Genomic DNA, 19333 nt, shown 5'->3' with positions numbered 1-19333 from the left:
TGCATTTATCCTGGCTTCTAGGCCAGGGAAAACGTCCCAGGATATACCTGTCAGCTGTCTGGGCTGCTCTGCCCAGTCCCTGAACTCTCAAGAGTGCCAGCTCCTGGCTTGTAGTCCATGAGACTCAGTCCTGCTTACCTTGGTCCCAAGGACTTCCCTGCTTGTGAACAGAGACAAGGGTCCATTTAGAACCTCAGTCTCTGGGCTAAAGAGTACCAGAGGCAGAGCCCTGGCAGTGGCTCAGACTGGGGCTTTTGATTCTGGTTTAAACCCCAGCTGCCTACACAAAGCTGGGGTGCTGCCTGCAGGGGCTTTGCTTCTGAGGGCAGGCTGAGCCTGAAGAAAGAGCACTTGGGCTGGGAACGAGCCGGCAGGCTGTTCCCCTTCAAGACACCCCGGGCAAGTAAAAAAAAAATTTTTTTTTTTTTACCTGTTTTCCTCTTCTGAAAAATGGCCATAAGAACTGCCCAGGTGACTTAACCAGAGTGTCATTACACTCAAATGAATACGGAAGTGGCACAGGGTTTCTGGGACAAAAAAAAAAAAAAAAAAAAAAAAAAAAAAAAAAAAAAAAAAAAAAAAAAAAAATCCTATGGACGAGTGAATGAGCAGTTGCAGCCAGGGACAGCAAAGGGGAGTCCATGTTTCAGATTCCAAGGGCAGTCCTGAAGGCTGGAGTCTCTCAGGAGCCCCTGAGAATGTTCCCAGACTCCAGGTGGCTCACCTACAGATGTCGCCACCCCGCAGAGGTGGAAGCCACAGTTTCTGCACACACTCTGCTCTAACATCTGTGGCCTGCCCTTTTCTTCTTCTTCTTCTTCTTTTTTTTTTTTTCTTTTTTATCTTGCCCTCTGGGGAGTAGCTTTAGGGACTGCTGGGGTTTCCTTTTTTTTTTCTTCCATAACTGCATAGCCATGCAAAAAACAGAAGGGAGTGGACACGTAAGGTAGTGGAAGGCTGGGAGACATGGCTGGGGATGAGAGAGCCAGGTGGGACTGAGTGGGGGTGACCTGGACAAAAACACCTTGGGCTTTGGAGAACCCAGGGGAGGTGTAAGTAGAAGAGAGAGAGAGAGAGAGAGAGAGAGAGAGAGAGAGAGAGAGAGAGAGAGAGAGAGAAACCAAACCAAAACAGAAAACAGAAAACAAAAACCGAGAACATTAGTTCCCTCTGGAGGTGAGGGGTCTGGGGCCCCAGTAGGGCCTCTGAGGACTGGGGGCTTCTCAGCAGCTCCCCGTGGCTGCTTCCCGGGCTCCCCACCCCCTAAGTTTCACATTTCTCGGAATTCTTCGGCTCCCATGGGGGCTCCAGGGGTCCTCAGAGCCCCGCCTCCTGCTGGCTGGTGATAGCCCGCACAATTGGAGATTTAGGGGCTGGGGAAGAGTAGAGGTGGTGGTGGTGGTGATGGGCTGAGGACTTCCCATGGGGCCCGAAGGCGTCTTTGGGGGGGCCTTCTGGCCAACTCCTGCGGCTTCTGCAGGCAGGTCCCCCACCCCGCTGGCTCACAGGTGCTCCAGGTCTGGCTGTGGTTCACACCGAGCTCCTGCGCTTCATGAGGCCGCGGAAGGCAGCCAGGCTGTGCAGGCCCGTGGACACCGAGCTGATGGCCGAGCGCTGCGTCCCGCTGCACAGGCAGGGGTGTGAGGGCGTGTCGCTGTAGCGGCCGCCGCCTCCCGGCGACGAGTGGCTGTGCTCCACGCAGGTGTCGGACGTGGAGAGGTCCCGAGGGATGATCATGGGGATGGAGTACTGCAGCTTCTCGCGGCTCTTGTACCAGAGGCACGAGCACATGGACTGGAAGTGCAGCACCTCGGCATAGACGTTGCGGAAGCCGCTGCCACCAACGCCTACGCCCACGCCTCCCGCGGCCGCAGCGCACGTGACTGGGTCGCGGGGACGCACGCCGTCGCCCAGGCTACCACTCAGGCAGCTCAGGCCACCCAGGCCGACAGCCTGGCCGTTGTGCGTGAGCAGCGCGCGGTGCTCCGCATCACGCTTCTCGTCCTCGGCGTTCATGGTCATGAATCGCAGCACCACGAGGTTGAGGAAGGCGCCGATGACCGTGAGGCCCGTGAGGATGTACACGAAACTGAAGGCCACGTACTGCGGCTGCGTCTGCAGCGCCTGGTCCTTCTGCAGCGCCACATAGTCGCCGAAGCCGATGGTGGTGAGGGTGATGAAGCAGTAGTAATAGGCCTGGAAGAAAGTCCAGCGCTCGTAGTAGGAGAAGGCAGCGGCGCCGATGCACAGCGTGCTGATGCACGACACGAAACCGATGAGCACCATGTTGGCCATGGACACCTCGGCGTGCCGCATGCCCAGCCCCCTCTTGGCACGGTGCAGCAGGTACCTCACGAAGGTGTTGATGCGTTCACCCAGGCTCTGGAACATGACTAGTGTGAGCGGGATGCCCAGCAGCGCGTAGAACATGCAGAACACCTTGCCTCCGTCCGTGCTGGGCGCCGCATGGCCATAGCCTGTAGAGATCCGGGGAGAAGAGAGAAAGCACAGGCTGTGGGGCTGGTCTGGCAGGGGTCCCTCCTCCTCTGCCCATCCCCTTCCCTCCCCACCTTGCAGGTTTTGGACTTGGCTTTTCCTCCATTCACCCACTTCTTTCTTTGCTAGGGTTTAGATATGTAGCCATGGCTAGCCTGGATGTCTGAATTTGTAGACTAGACTGGCTTTGAACTCACCACATTGCTCTTTCTGCCTCCACCTTCTAAGTCCTAGGGTAACCGGCTTGCACCACCATGTCTGACGCCTCCGGCCCTGGCTATTGAGTCTGCTTTTCCATACGTGGGCACACCCATGTCCAGCGCTTCGGGCTAACCTTTAGTTTGTAACACGAAGTACTGGGATGATGATTCCAGAAAGCTTAGACTTTTCCAGGTCATATTGCCCGGAAGTTTAGCAATCCGAGTTTGAACTTGAATCTGCTTTCTTGAAAACTCGAGTGTCTCATGCCTCTTGGGAGGAGCTGGTTCCTGGTTCTGCTGGAAGGCTTGTCAGTAGGCAGGAGATAATGTTTGTGTGTGAATGTCAGGTAGTCAGTTGAGAGTTGGTTTCCTGTGTAATACCTGTGGGCTCTGCCATGCTCCCTGTCCTCTGTGGACCTCAGTGCCCGTGACTATGAGGGCAGCTAATTGGATGGAATGGCTTCTGACATGGTGATTCAGTGTGAAGGGACGGAAACTGAGGCACACAAGGCTTCTTGATGGTGTCTCTGCTGCAGCCAAAGCTTATTGGTTGTGGTGCGGTGACCACTGGCAGCTTGCAATTTCCCTGAGCGGTGGGCCTAGCAATGGCCCAACCTTATCTCTACAGCTGAATTAATAAGTACTCAGGGGTTTCCACCTTGTCTAAGACTGGGGTCTTCTTAGGGATTTGGTTCAAAAGTAGACTCTGAGTGTGTGCCTGTGTGCGAATGTCCGTGTGTGTGTGTGTGTGTGTGTGTGTGTGTGTGTACCCATGTGTGCATAAGTGTGTGTGCGCGCGCGCGCGCGTGTATATATGTATGCATGAGGGTGCCCGTGTGCGCGCATGTGTGAGCGTGCCCGTGTGTGTATGTGTGTGCACATACCCATGTGTGTGTGAGCACATGTGCACGTGTGTGACATTATCCTGCTCCTCTTCTGCCTCCATCCTCCACATTTGTGCTTATACTCTTCCCATCTGGGAGCCAAGCAGAGTCAGACCTGCCCCTCTTGCACATCACGTGACTATCAAAGTTTCTGCCCTGAGTTGGGTAGAGTGGCTCATGCCTGTAACCGCAACGTGTGTGGGAGACTGAGGCAGGAGAGAGTGAGAGTTGGAGAGATGGTCTGAGCTACATACCCTTCTCAAAACAGAAACTGCAGCAAAATCTTCCTGGCTCTGTGGGGCGGTGAGGGGTGGTGAGGGGCGGTGGGGGGGTGAGGAGTCAGGAAGGGCCTTGGATGAGAACCAGAAGCTTTGGGCACAAGCTCTGGCCTTATCCCTAGTGGTGTTGTGACCTCGAACAAACGACTCTTTCTCTTTGATCGTGTCTATTTGAAAATGAAATCTGTTCTGGTCACGTGCTTCTCCCATTTAGACCAGTGAGCATAAACACTTCAGTTTTTATTAAGAGAATTATGAGAATGACAGAATGTAGGCAGGATTTCCAAGTATCTTTTCTTTTCTGGGTCTTAGGAAATCTCAACCAAACACCACTTCTTCCAGGTAGTCTTCCTGGATTCCTCCTAGCTGAGAATTATTAGTGCTTTATTTGGGAAGTTCTGAGAGGGCTTATTTATGAACTCCAGGTCCCCCAACTACATAAAGCTAAACATTAACTTGGGGGGAGCCCTGGCAAGCCTGTAATGGCCCCCTCTAACTTCTACCTTCAAAAGGAGTCCTAATGTACACATCATGATTATATTACAGACCAGGATATGGTGAGCATTGCCTGATCTGAGTTCAAATTCTTCCATCTACATGAGACATTTTTGAGCCTTAATTTTCACATCTGTAAAATGGGGCTAATATATCATCTGCAGCAAGGGCTTTGGAGGAATAAATGAAATAATGTATTGATGCACTTAGCCTAGAGCCTGGTATATCTCAAATGCCCCACAATAGCACGCTGATTAATAATGAAGGAGGTGGCAGAACACTCTCACGTTTCCAAGAGATCGCCCAGCTTGGGAGTAACTGCATTCCAGTGGAGCCACCTCTGACAGCCTAGGGCCGGTCCTTAGGATTCTAAAGCTCAGAGAGGCCTGGAAACAGATGTTTGGGGTGGGGGTAAAGGCTTCAAGACTGACCATAAAATGGCTTCCCTGCCCCACTGTGGCATCTATCCAGTGGTTGTGCCCCTTTTGCCAGGGGCTGTGCAGTTGAGCCATGGTGCCTGGCTCGACTGCACCGCAATAGGGTGAGAACAGATTGTGCATACCAGCTGGGCCCCACAGCCATCCACAACTCATCTCGACAGCTGGGCATGCTACCAGCTAGCACAGTGTCTCATCCTGTCCTTTCTTGTCCCCCAGACCAGACCAGCACCACACAGTATATGGACCCCTGACTCCTCTCTGGATATGACACTAGGGGCAGAGCTCTACACAGAGTGCACAGCATGGTTATGGCTCCAGCTGTGTAACCCTGGGCAAATTGCTGTCTGTCTCTGGGCTCCTTTGCCTTGTCTATACTTGGGGTCCAGGCCCGTGACCTAAAGCTGCTATTCCACACCCTAGCGCTTGTCCCGATCTTCCTCAGGAAGTAAAGGAGACAAATGGCTTGGGGAAGCTTTCTGGAATCTTGTGAGAGGCCCTTGGAAAATCATCTGAAAACACAGGTTCCTGTGTGCATGTGCGTGAGTGTGTGGTGTGTGTGTGTGTGTGTGTGTGTGTGTGTGTGTGTAGCCATCTATAGCCACCCCGCAGAGGAAGGAACCCTTCCAAAGCACCTGTCTACCCCTCACCAGCTTGCTCTGGGTTCCATTAAAGAACAGTGCTCTTCAGGAAGACCCAGTGCCCTCCTGCCTGGCTTCCTTTGCCTGGATAGGCTGCCTACAAAACAGCTCTTCTGCTCTGCCCTGCTGGCTGGGCCCTCAGGTGCTGCCCTGGACCCTCACCTGATACCCAGAAGCCGCTTTACCTTCTCCGCAGGGCTTTCCCCCTCCTTCTGCTCCTGCTTCACTCCCACCCCCGAGGGGGGCAGTACTCAGCACCTACATTTAGCCACAAGTACACCCCCAACTTGGTAACTCTCAAATCGAGTGACTCACCCAGACCTGACCAGAGGCCCCTACCAGGGGCAGAGCCAGTGCTTGGCCTTTGTGGGGCAGATGGCCAGACTGGCCCTCATTCCCTACCACAGCCAGGCTCACTAATCAAAACTCTTACCCTTAGAATACACTTTTAACTTTGCCCTTATGAACATCCCCCGGTCACTCTTTGACTTGTGCCTGACTGTTTTGCGGCTGGAGTGGAGACGTCCTTTGAGTTGGCTATGGCCCCCTAGGCATTTCTCACTCTGCATTCATGCCAGGGCCATGTCAGGAGGGGAAACTGAGGCCCAGAGAGAAGCGCGTGCACGTGAAGCCTCAGCTGCAGGCACTATCTTGAGCCAGCTGAGCTATCAGTAGGACAGGGGAGCTGCCCTGGAGACTCTTTTCATCTTGGGGCTGAGGGTGAGCGAGCCTATCCCTTTGTCTTACTGTCACTGGACGAAAGGGCAAAGAAGCCACGAAGACCTGCTGACGTGGGTGCCTAGCTTGGAGGGCTGCCAGCTAGGGTGGAGTCAGTCCCAGGGGACCCGGGACTTCTGGGAAGTCACCGGGAGTTTGGCCAACCCTGTACCCCTGCAGTGGGGCAGCAGCGTGTCTAGTTTGGCTTTGCAAGGGAAAAAGTAAAAAGAATTACCCATTGCTTCCTCTTCAAGTCTCTGGTTGGGGGCGGGGCTCTGCTAGTCCCTCTGGGTACCAGCACAGGCAGGGGTTGCTCTCTGAGGCTGATTCTTTTTGGGTACCCTCTCCTAGTATCTGTTAGGCCAAACAGCCAGAACTCCTATCTTGAGCATAGACTCTGGCGGCTGCCTCCCTGAACACTCACTAGGGCTGTCCCTTTCCATCTCCCATCCTGAATCCACCACAGGAAGACAGAGGTCCAGTCTTGGGGGTTTACAGATAAGTCACAGAGGAGCAGAGAGGCTTGCTCAATGCCTAGAGGTGGTAACAACACGACAAGGTTAAAGCCAAGGATTCTAGGTAATGAAGCCAGCCTCCTGGCTGCTGCCTAACAGTTCAGGTGTGGCCAAAGCTCCACCCACTCATTCAGTCAGAGCTAGCGACTCTTCATAGGAAGTGACTTAGATAGGAGATGGGTCTGGGCACAGAAGCCACCAGGACCAGCAAGATAGCTCACTGGGTAAAGGCATTTGCTGCTTAGCCTGACGGCCTGATTTGACTCCTAGGAGATTCCACAAGTTCCTCTGACCTCCACAATATACCACAGAATATATGTGCAGTCACACAGACATACACACACAGACACAGATCCAGTCACACACACAAACACAGACACACACACACAGACACAGACATAGTCACAGATGCACACAGACACACAGAGACACAGTCACACACACACACACACACACTAACACATACATACTCTCTCTAAATAAATAAATGTAATAAAAATCTCTTTTAAAAATTCAGTGGAGGAAGCTGTGGCTGGACATAAATGTTAATTATCAGCATAAATATTTTAGGATAGCAAGGAGCTAAACAACAGTATTGAAAGCCTCAGGCCTCTATCCTCGTCTCTGCCTGGTGTCAGGAACTCAGCCACTGGTTGTAGCTCTGGCTTTCAGAGATCTGGGGGGCATGGAGAGGGTGTGTCTCCCCCTCCCCCTCTCCCTCCTGGTCTCTTCTCCCAGTGGCCTGGCTCCTACTTGAAGCAGAATTCTAAGCTCTTGATAATAGCCTGGTCTTGGCCACCTGCTCCCCACTGGCCCCGGGAGTGGTTTAGCCTGCCTGCCTGCTCCCTACCCTTGGCCTAACTGGCCCCCAGGTGGACCCATGGCCCCGTCTCAGGTGGAGCTGAGTGTGTGGAGCTGGAGGGGCAGGAGGCTGGGGTTTGGCCTCAGCTTGGCTAGCACTAGCTTTGTGTCGTCCCTTTTCATCCCTGGTTCTTACCCTGACATTTTTCACTGTCCTGAACATCTTTTAGTAGTTTCTCTGTTCAGCCACCCACCCACAGGATCAAAGCTTCCATTTGTGAAGTGTTGATCAAACACAATCTTTTTACTACATGGAACCAGCGCCTAGGTGATGATTCTTAAGACTCTAATTAGTTTATTTCCCCCATCAAAATCAATTAAGAACACACCTGTCGATCAGAAACTTGAGATTAGCATGGGATAATTGATTCTGCAAGACTGAATCAGGCTATCCTTACATGTGAGAAATGCCGCAGATAGGTAGGGCATCTGCAATTCAGTGAGGCAGAAAGTGCACAGGCTCCATAGCCAAACAGCTCTTAACCTTGGCCAGGTTCTGTAACCCTTTGAGCCTCTAGTTTCTCATCTGTGAAATGGGTACAGCAACCTCATGAGAGATTTGGTGAACTAGTAGATTTGAGATGCCAATATGAATATATTTGGGTTCCCAAGGTTGCATAATCATTAACCCCCCCCCCCAATGTTTATTGACGTTAATTTCCTCAGATACCAGCTTAGTGGTATGTTAAGGGTTGGATGAGAAAAGAGTTGTTTGACTCAATTAAATTGGGAAAATAGGGACTAAAAGGAATGTTTTTATCATGTGACTTAAGTGTCACAGGGTCATACCCGTCCGTGTTCCCATGAATAGCTGGAGGAATGTGTCATGTTTCTCATGTATTTGACGGCAGCAGAACATTTTTCTCACAGTGCTTATTGCTAAGCTAGGGTTCCTTTGAGCATGGTTTGGGAAGCCCTCCTCTGTCACACCAAGAACTTATGTGGTCCTTCTTCCAGGTCCTTCTTTGACTCTGGGTCTCTGAGCCCCATCTCTGGGCAGATTAGAACCTTGGCAGTTCCTGGCTGTGCCCTGCCTCCCAGCAGACTTGCTTATCTAGAGTAAATACAGCCCTGGCCAGGGGAAAGATGAATGAGGTGACCTGTGGTCTGAGACACCCAGAGGCTTTGCACACTAGGTCCTTGTTGGAAATGGGGGAGGGGGAGGGTGACCTGAGTGCACTGCCAGAGCTTGCTAAGCAGAAGGAAGGCAGTGTGGGCTCTGGGGAGGGACGATGCCAGCAGGCTGGGAAGGAGAGCAGACGGGAGGGAGCGGTCAGGATTGAGCTGTGGGTGCCTAGAAAAGGTCCTTTGGGGACTGTGCCCCTCAGAGCTGGAGCTCTGGAGACCATAGATAGCAATGTGGAGACAAGATCCAAAACCAGAATGGGCACATTAAAGCATCGGAGGTGGAAGGCATTGGTACCCAGGCTCTGCTCTGAGGGGAAGGGTGGCTGGCCTAGCAGACATTGCAGAGTTCAGGTGCTCTCCCAATCTCTGGAAGATCCAGTCAGGCAGCAGGCTGTCTAAGGAGCTTCGAGGGCTTCCTCCATGTGGAGGAAGGGCCTCCTTGCTCACAGCTTCATCTCTGTGCTCTCTTTCCACACAGGAGTCTGCAGGCTCTGGCCCCTCGGACTCTGTGTGCACCCTTTGTGTCACGCACAGGACTGGGGTAGGTCATTATCAATTGCTGTTCTACCTGGAAAACCAAAGATCTAGAAGGTAAGGCTCTGTGCAGTGATGGTGACTCCCGAATTCTTGCTCCCCTTCCCAAATTCCTAATTGCAAAGAGAGGAGGTCATCTCAGGATTTTTTGTTGACTCTCAGCCCTGGCCCTTGCTTGTATATACCCTTTCCGCCTTCAAAATAAGCCCAACTCTAGGCCCCAAAATAAGCCCCCGGCTGTAGGTCTGGCTCAGCCCAAAACTAGATCTGCAAAGGCACCAGGACTCCAGGGAGTTGGGTGGGGGCGGGAATGAACATGCAGAACTGGGTCTGGGGTTTGTCACCCTCCTGGGCCAGAACTCCTGAAAGGACAGTTCTAAAACAAGGCGCCCATCTCTTCTCTCTCCCTGCCCCTTCCCAGGGCCTCTTTGTTCCATCTTGGTGGCTCCATTTTCAGCCCCTGCCCTCTACTCTACAGCACCAGCTCCCACACTTCCCATTCCTGACTTCTTGACTTTCCCCTCTCTCTTGAGCTGACTTGCACCCCACAGGTGTCCCTGTTACTGCCTGAGGATTTCTTATGCAGAAGAGCTTTGGTGCCCCACCCCCAGCCTCCCAGGCCCATGCAGAATGGGTGAGTTGAGAGGGAGGGTGCTGGTGTCATGGAAAATCCCTGCAGCAGCCAAGGTCAGTGTTTGCAGACACAGTCTGGCCTGCAGCCAGGCCTGCTTCAGGGCTCAGCTCCTTGCCCCCGCCCCCCCCCCCCCCAGGCTAGCTCTGTGCAGGGGCCTCATAGGTCTAGAGCAGAGGCTTTAAGCAGGAGGCCTTAGAAGGGGTATGTGCTGCAGTGTGGGCCATTGCGTGGTTCAACATGCCCATTTTACAAAGGAGTAAACTAAGTCCTAGAGGGAAGCAGAGGACCAGAGCCACACCCATAAGTGTCTGGCAGAGTGAGGACTAGAATATTCTACCCTATCCTCTCGGTCTCCCCCAATGCTGTAGAGGGAGCAGCTTTGTTCATTCCACCAGGGCAAGGAACAGTAAATGCAGAACTAACAGTGTTCTTCAACTCAAGGGTAGCTTGCAGTTGGGCTACATTCAAGGTTGGGGAATGTGGCCAGGAGAAGTAGACTAGATGACCAAACCGAAGTCCTTGATGTCAAGATAACTTCCATATGGAAGTAAATCAGATGAAACCATTTGGTGGAGCGCTTTAAAGGTTCAGTGTTTTCCCCGAAGCAAAGGTAATTACAACACTCACTATTGAGAGATATGACAGAGTTGGCCAGCTTGGGGACTGACTGGGGTGGGGGCAGAATGCGGGATGCAAGTGAAGAGCCCTAGCTTGGGTATCAAGGAGGATTTCAGGGAGGTGGTATTTGTCCTGACCTCTGAAGGGAAGAAGGAAGAGACAGGGTTCCCACAGGTGGCTGTTGAAGCTAAGATGTATAGGAAGAAACACTCGAGGCCAAGAAAATGGCCCTGGCGATACTGTTGTCAGTGAGTGGGGACCAGTGGATCCTCCCAGAAAAGCATTTCCATATACAACAGCAAGATCCTTAGAAATGCATCGACCGGGACCCTGTGGTACCACTTCCAGGAATCTCTGCTGAGAAAATAACCAGAGATCAGAGCAAAGATTTATGAACACGGATGTTCATAGCAGCATTTTCATTGTGAAAAATTGTAAACACTCCAAATGGTCGCCAATAGGCTTTAGTTAAACATATTAAGGTATATTTATGGGGTGGAATATTGTGCAGCCATTAAAGTTCCTCAGGAGTCTCCTAATCACATAGAAAACCACTGTATTATGTCCAAAACAGTAAGCACAATGCTTTCTATAGGGAGGGATCATATCCTAAATCTATAAAGACAAAAAATACATATGCATAAACACGGGGGAAGAGCTATAGAGGTGTAGCAGAAAGCTTACAGAGTTTATCCATGAATAATGAGCTTATTATCGATTTTAATTTTCTTTTCGTATGGTTTTACATGTTCTACAGAAACAATCCATATTATTATTATTATTATTATTATTATTATTATTATTATTAATAGTACTGAGGATTGATCCAAGGACTGTGCATATGCTCTACCCCTGAGCTCTGTCCCCCAACCCTCTATTACTTTTATACGTAGAAACACATTAATAATAACAACAATAGTAAGTATATTATTATTAGGCAGGGTCTTACCACATTGCTCAAACTGGCCTGGGTCACCTAGGCTCATGGGATCCTTCTGCCCCAGCCTCCTGAGTGCTGGGACTCCTAGCATGCACCACTGTGTGGGCCTAGTCAAAATGACAAGAATAATAACATCTAACAACAATGAAATCTTCCTGGTGTTCTTGCAGCAGGAGGTTTGATTGAAAGGTGAGAGTTGTTCTGGTGGGCAAGGGTTAAGACATACAGGGATCAGGAACAAGAATCTGACCTGGAAGGCAATGGGGAGCCCTCGGTAGCTCCAGGTAGGAAAGGCACAAACGCCTAAGGAGATATCACTGTGAGTTTCCTCAAATCCCTGGGGGGATGGAGTGGGCATGGCACTGGGAGATTGAGAGCAGGAGGCTTCCTTCATTAGGGGTCCTCAGCATAGCCTGGTTGACATGCTACGGCCTGAGCTAGTGGGGAACAGAGAACTCAAGGACTTGGGCTAGGATGGGGGAAGGGAAAGGAGGAAGGGAGGAGGGAGGAGAAGGGATGGATTCAGGGTGTGGGATGCCTTTGCATTCAGGGCTAAACCTTAAGCTCCCCAAGGGCAGGGGCCTTTGATTCTTTTGTCCTTATGCCTGCCTCACCCCTGGGAGGCAACTTGGGACAAAGCTCCCTCTGAGTGGATCTCTGAGGTTGAATCAGGTCGAAGACAGGGAGGCTGGATGTAGTGTAGGATGAGGCTCTGGAAACCACTGCTCAGATACTCTGGGGATCCTGGGGAGGCCAACTGACCTTAGGTCCATGCATCCATCCATCTTAGGCCAGCCAGGCCTCTGATCTATCTGTGTCTTTATGGCCAGATGGACAGCTGTACTGGATGGTCACAGGCAAAAGACCCTGCTCCTCCCTGGGCCCCGAGAGTGCTTTTATGGGACATGAAGAGGCCTGAGGAGATGCTGTTCTTAGGCCTCTTAGCACCTTGGGTTCTGGACTTTTGGAGGAGCCACAACTTCTAGCCTTGAACCAAAGAGAGAGCAGGGTCTCAGCAGCAGTCAGCTAAGGGTCAAGGAGATTCTTGGCCAAAGCAATGACTGGGCCTCTGGCTGCACCTTAGGCTACAGTCAGTGTTGTTCAAATGCACAGGAGAGATGAGAGTCTGAAGGAGCCTGCCTGCCTAAGCTTGGGGTGGGGAGGGTGAAGGGAAGGTGAAAGGGCTAGGGGTGGGGTGGGGGTGGGGGTTAGTGGGAGGGGCGGTCAGAGGCCCAAGTCCCAAATTCCAGCTCTCTGTGCCACCCCTAGACAGCCTCCCTCCACAGCAGAGTCAGGGGGAGGCAGCTGCCAAGACAGACTAGAGCATTTGAGAAATCCTGACAGTCCCAAGTCTGTTACTGCTTTCCAAACCCCAAGGCACCCACATTTCCATTACTACTCCTTCTAGTCTTGTAGACTTGTCTTCAGGGCCCCAGAATCTCTCCTCCTCCTGTTCCCTTACCTCCAGATACTTCCTAGTCCTGTCTTTTTTGGGGGCTCTAGAGGGCCTTGCACTTTCTCAGTGACTCAGCCCTGGTAATAGTGGTGGGCCCAGCCTACATTTATTTATTTATTAAGAGTTTCTGTTTCAGGGCTACACACACACACACACACACACACACACACACACACACACACACACACATACACACACAGTCCTGTGCACACACATTCATTTCAGCAATCTTGTGAGCTATGGATTATCTCCATTTCACAGATGAGAAGACAGAGGCATGGAAAATTTCCATAACACCTACACCCACCCCAAACACACACACCCACACACCCACACACCCACCCACACACACACACACACACACAGAGCTAGTGAACGGCAGTCAAGGGACACAGTCAGGCCTGGCACCATGGCCAGCCAAGCTGATGCTAGCTAGGGTCATGGACTGTGAGTTCTGGAAGGCAGTTGATCAGGCTTTCCAGGGAATCAGACTAAGCTGAAGGGCTGGATAATCTGTCAAGGTCATCCAGGTTCAGCAGCAGAGCAGGTCTTCCTGGGCCACACACCGTTCTGTTTCTCAGATCAGTGACCTCCTGCTCTTTTGGGATCAAGGATCAGGTTCATGGGACATCTGGATGGGACCTTCATGAACTCTCCTCTTCTAGTTTCTGGGGGAAGTAGCACCAAGCACAATTAGCAGGTGTTAATAACTATGTCTACAACAACTCCTCCTTCCTCTCCAGCTCTTCCCACCTGCAGTGGGCCCAGGTTGCTCCACCAGCCTGAGCCAGCGAGCAGGAGGTGGTAGGTTGATATTGTTGGGGATCTCAGTGTCTGTCCTGGAAGAAGACACTGACCTCTGGCAGAGGAAGCCTGGCACCTGGGGAGGCTGGACAGGAAGCAGGCACCCCAGAAGGCCATGACACTTTGCCAATCTCAAGAACGTCAGGTGGAAAATTGAGATGACAAGCATGGCTTCGTCCCCTTAGCCCGCTCTAATTGATTAGCTGAGCTGACATTCCTTTAGCTCTTATGACTTTGTACCAGGCACTTGACTAAGCACTGAGGAGGGATGCAGAGATGGGATAGCCAAGTTGTGCTTTCTGAGAACAGACTGGCTAGTGTGTCGGCGGGAGCAAAGCAAAACAGAGAGCTGCCCTGGGAAGCTCCGAGTGGGTGCCAGGGATGGGGACCCATTCTCTGAAGGTGGGACGAGGAGAACAGGGCAGGGAGTTAGAAGGCACAGCCCCTTTGCCAACTTCTAGTTGCTGGGAATACAGTTTCTATGCTCCCAGAGTCTCTGGAAGTGGCCCTGGACACCTGTAAGCAGTACCCAGGGCCAGGGTGAATGAACATCTGGCCCATGTGTATAGCGGCCTGAGTCTTGAGTTGTCACTTTACATTGGCTGCAGATCAATGTCCGAGGCCACACTCTGCCTCTTCTTCCTTTCTTGTTACTTTGGTTTATTTTGCTACTTACCGTTAAAAAATAAATTTAACTGTAGAGCAGTTTTGGGTGGACAGAATGTCCATGAAGACCACTTTCTAGCTTTGACCTCACTCAACAGCTCTCTGGTGTTTGTGTGGTGCTGGTTGTGGTGCATCCTACAGTCTCAGCGTCGCCTTCCTCCTGCTCTCAGCCTCTGAGGACTGCCCGGCCCCTCCTGGCTTCCAGGCATTCTGCCTTTCTTAGTGACAGTGGCTGGCATGGTCACCCCTCACTGCAAGCAATGGCCCTAGGAGTAAAGCTGCTCTTACTTACTTCACACTGCCAGTCTCATGGGAGGCATGTGGGCTGCTAGCATAGTGTAGCCCTCAACACCCAAGGCCTTGGAGAGGTGGTTAGGGTCTAGGCATGGCATGGCCTGGATTCTGCTTCCTGCCCTGCTGTCTGTGTGGCTGATTCTGGAATTGCAGCTGGGATGCAGAGGGTGGGATGTAAGAAGGAGATGAAGGAAGCCTACTGGCCAGAGCATGGCTCATTTTGACTGTCAACATGACATACTCTAGAATCATCTGAGAAGAGAGTCTACCTGAAGGGTTGTCTAGATCAGGCTGCCTTTTGGGTATGCCATTGGGAGGAGGGGGTGGGGTGGGGTGAGGCAATTGTCTTGATTCCTTTGACTGAGGTAGGAAGATTCACCCACTGTGGATGGCACCATTCCCTAGGCCTGGGACCCAGACTGTATAAATGTAGAGAATGGGCTGAGCTCAAGCAAGCAAACATGTATACATTCATTTTTCTCTGCTCGTGACTGTGGGTGTGGTGTGGCCAGCTGCTCCAAGTCCCTGCAGAGATGGACCGTAACGTGAAACCGTGTGCTAAAATAAATACTTTGTCCCTTAAGTCCATGCTTTTTCCAGGGCAACAGAAATGAAGCTAAACTCCAGGGTTTTCTGCTCTCCGCGCCCAGGAAGCAGGTACCCTTCGTCAGCTCCTCTGCTCCTCCCCATGACTCTGGCTAGTACCTGTTCTGTTCTGGTAAGGAAACTATGGACGGCTCAGAGAGGTGAACTACTTAGGAAGTCATCATGTAAAGGGGACAAGATTAGGATTCACCCTTAGCCTTCGGTGTCTTCAGAGTTCAGGGACTTTCAGGTGTCTGACCACCCAGGGCCCTTTATCTTGTCAGTAGACTGTGGCTATCCTGTTCAGCAGACCTTTGACTGTAAGCCCTTCACAGCAGAGCTCAGTAATTGAAATACTTGATCTGAGAGCCCTAGTACCCTGTTTATAGTCGGTGCTCAAATCACATGATGCTGGAAGAGACGGTCCTGTTCTCTCCTGAGTGTAGTCCCTGCTCTCCACCTCTGAGGAACCCACAACTGGGAGGCCACCAGGGCCTTCCTTCCAGAGAGCAGCCCCTGGACGTTCTCTATGGAAACCCTGAGAGGTTTCAGTATGGCCCTGAGGCAGATAGAGCTGGAGGTGAGGGCAGGAGGTGGAGGGCAGGTACCAGGAGGGCCAGAAGAGGCCATCTGTGGAGGACTCAGTGGGGCTTCTGTCCTTTCCTACCTCTTTGGAATGGTCCTCTCCTGCAACAAGCTCACTTTAGGGAGAGTCTAGGCAAGCTCTCCTTTTAATGTCATCTGGCTTAGGCCACAGTGAATTGGAGAAGGGTGGGGCACCAAATCCTAGAGGACATATACTATCTATATATTAAGGCACGGACTCATTCAAGAACTGCATTGTGGGGCTGGATAAGCTTTGGGTGAGCTGAGTTGCAGGGTGATGAAGAAGATTTGTGTCCCAGCTGAGGCCACAGTGAGGCAAAAGCATAAGTCAGTCAGAATTGTGAGTAGAGAAACCAGAGGTGGCTGAGACAGGGGTAGCCCAGGCTGGACACTGGAGGGAGGCCTGGCTCTGGCTGCTGGCTGCTGGCCTTTGATCCTGGATAAAAGCTAACTCTTCTTTGTGGAAGTTCTCCTGCTTGCCCTGCTCCAACGAGGCACTGGCTAAGTTGCAGGCCCTACAGATGGAAGGCCCAGCCCTACAGTCTACCTCCTGGGTGTCCTGCATGTTGAGCACATCAGAGAGGGCCTGGGCAGACTTCTGGAGACCCACATAGGCTGTATGTCGCACTGTACAGTGGGAATCTCTCAGTTCCACTGTTGTGTAGCCCCGTGAAGCCCCTGGGCTGGGACAGTGTCCATCCTACATCTGGGACAGGAGCCCTCGAAAGGGCAGCTCTTCCTGACACATATACTGCATCTTTAGTCCAATCTTACTAGGCAACTGAGTGACCCTAGTGTGTGGAAAGTATCTAGTTCAAGGCCTGGCATGTGTGTGTTGGAGAATCTTAAGACACAGAAGATGTTATTAATATGTCTGTTACCCTTTTTTTTTTCCAGCACAGCTCTGAGTTGCCACTCCCCACTCAGAAATCTTCCTCATCCCTTGAATTTACACAATACAGTGAAAGGGTCCAGGTCCAGTACACAGGCTGTAAATCTCAGATCCAACACACTTCTCTCTGGACCTTCCGTTTCCTGAATGCCATAAAACCCCAAGCTAGTCTACACCCCGCGTCTCTGTTTCCTGCCAGCTTTGCCTTGGAGGCAGCTCTTCCCTGAGCACTTGCTCACGGCGTGGTTACAGCCTGGAGTTCCCTCCTGGATCGCCTCTGTCCTCCCAGATTAGATATGGAGCTGCTTCTGGCACACCTTTCCCTGTCCCTTAGCAGATAGAAGGGCACCTTCTGTCTTCCCCGCGCTCTGCCAGGCATCGCAGTGTGGGTGGAAGCAGGTCCTTCTCATGCTGGTCCACTGCACGGTCCATGGCAGAATCCCAGCAGATGCATGGAGGCCAGTCTTGATGGATGGCCTGGGGACGGGGAGAGGCCTTGGGGCATCCTTTCTCTATCACCTGCTCTCTACTTTCCTTCCTGGTCATGGCTAGTGGCCCAGACAGCACTGGGCTGGCAGGGAATTTGGGAGCAAATGCCAGGAGCTGTGAAGGGAGGCTTTTCTTAGGCTCAGCACCCTCCCCAGGGCTCAGGAGCTCAGATGGTAGAGGCTGGCGTGGCGCCTGGGAGAAGAGGGACTCTAGGCAACAGGGACTTGGGCCTGCAGCAGCTGCTGGAACCTTCTTTCCCCTGAGCCAGTCTGCAGATGTGGGAGCCTCACCCTCAATATTCACTCGTGCACGTACACACACATACATACACACACACACACACACACACACACACACACAAAAGAATGTGCATTTACACACCGCAGCACATTGCCTGCCTCCACGTGACCTCTGTCCACCATTCAGGTCAGAGTGCAAGAGCCAGATGAGCTACAGGGTGACCATTCTCAGGGAAGCAGAAGACAGGCAACAGTAAGGGAGAGGGGGTCCACTTTAGAACCACTGCTCTTCCCTCCCTTAGCACCTCTAATTGAAGGCCATGAGTGGCTGGGGCTTCTTCCTCCTCTAAGTCCCCTCCTCCAGCCCAAGGGAGCACAGGCTCTTCTGAGAGTCTCCACTCTATAGAAATACACCTGACTGACCCTCCGCCCCCTTGCAAATACTCCTATGAGGAAGGGGATGGCAGGGCTCTGGCTTCTCCCTCTCAGTCCCTGTGTGGCCCAGAGGCAGGTGCTCATCCGCAGTCCTACTCACCAGGCTCACACTCTCTCTCTGACCCCTGCTCTTCTGGCCTTCCCAGTGACTGCCACTAGCCATCCATCCTCCTGGATACCCATTGGCACCTGTTCACAGCCCAGAACAGATGACTTGGGCGTAGCCAGCATCTAACAGGAGTGACTTCCTGGCTCCCACGGACTATTCACACAGCCTAGTTACACCCGTGGGTCCCAAGCTTGCTTTTTATGGTGCCAAGAACACCAACCTGGGCAGCCTCCCTAGGATCAGGCAGCCTTGCCCAGGGCCAAGCCCTCCCCAGCTGTGGCTTACAGTGCTCTCTGGCTCCTTCCTTCCCTCTCCCAAGTCCCAGGGCAGAATCCAGGCAACTTTATTCAAATGATTAAATGCTCCTGTCATCGTTCCTCCTCCCCAGTTCAAAACAATACGAGCTAACATTTATACAGCGCTTACTACGTGCCAGGCACCGCTCTGAGAAAGCTGATCTATGTACCTCATTTAATCTTCCAGCAATCCTAGTCAGTAGGGACTATTATTATCCCCATTTAAAGATGTAGCAACTAAGCCACAGAGAGGTCAAGTACCCGCTCAAGGTCACACAGCAAGTAGATGGTGGAGCTGTGCTCTCTCTTCTACTGTCTCCAAGAGTCTGGCAATGGGAAATGAGAAGAAAGGTCTCTGAGCAGGTGGGTGACAGGGGTGAGTGACCAGGAGCACACTCCTGAGAGGGCTCTAGTGGGAGAGTGACTTGGGAATTAGTCACTGCATCCCCTGCCTGCTTGTGGCTCACTCTTGAGTGTTGTGACAACGAGCAAGGCATGTGTCACTATCGCTCGTTCTACTGAGAGCTGAGGAGGCTGGGCTCTGATGGCGATGTGGCTTGGTCAAGGTCACACTGTGCCTGGCATGGAGACTTCCCAGGGTCTGCCCTGGGCTAGAGTCTAGATTTTAGTATAACAGAAACCATTCAGCGAGGGGTCAGGTAACCCTAGCTCTCAGTGGGAGACTCTAGGGGAAGGGTCTCATCTTGCCTGGCTCCATTCCTGGCCCAAATTGGCACAGGCACCTGGGAAGGGCAGCCGGCCAGCCACGTGCCAATGTTACTTTAAAAATAAACCCGGGAAGAACGAGGCTTAAAAATAACCCTGGGGATGTGTGAGCAGCTAATTACTACTGCAGCCCCCTGTCAGGGCTGCAGGGAGTGAGCTGGGCCTCTGTGGTGTCTGGATGCTGGGTCCTCTCTGCTCATGTCTTTTGGTTTGTGAACCAGGGAGCAGCCTGGGCTAGAACACAGACACACAGAGACACACATAGACACACAGACATAGACAGACACACACAGACACAGACACACATAGACACAGACACAGACACACACACACACACATACACACATACACACACACA

At 52.1% G+C, this 19333-nt stretch overlaps 1 protein-coding gene across 1 annotated transcript in view; it reads right to left on the bottom strand.

The window, feature by feature from the left end:
- Positions 1–815: 815 nt before the first annotated feature.
- Kcnk3 (potassium two pore domain channel subfamily K member 3) overlaps positions 816–19333 on the bottom strand; it is a 35936-nt gene continuing 17418 nt past the window's right edge. Inside the window, exon 2 of the mRNA XM_021162848.2 lies at positions 816–2477. Within this exon, the coding sequence (XP_021018507.1) occupies positions 1531–2477 (947 nt within the window). The 3' untranslated portion in view covers positions 816–1530. The remainder of the gene's footprint in view (positions 2478–19333) is intronic.

Source organism: Mus caroli, chromosome 5 (assembly GCF_900094665.2).
Source record: "Mus caroli chromosome 5, CAROLI_EIJ_v1.1, whole genome shotgun sequence".
NCBI classification, from domain to species: Eukaryota; Metazoa; Chordata; class Mammalia; order Rodentia; family Muridae; genus Mus; species Mus caroli.
Note: the sequence above shows the minus strand (reverse complement) of the source record. Positions and strands in the feature narration are given on the sequence as shown.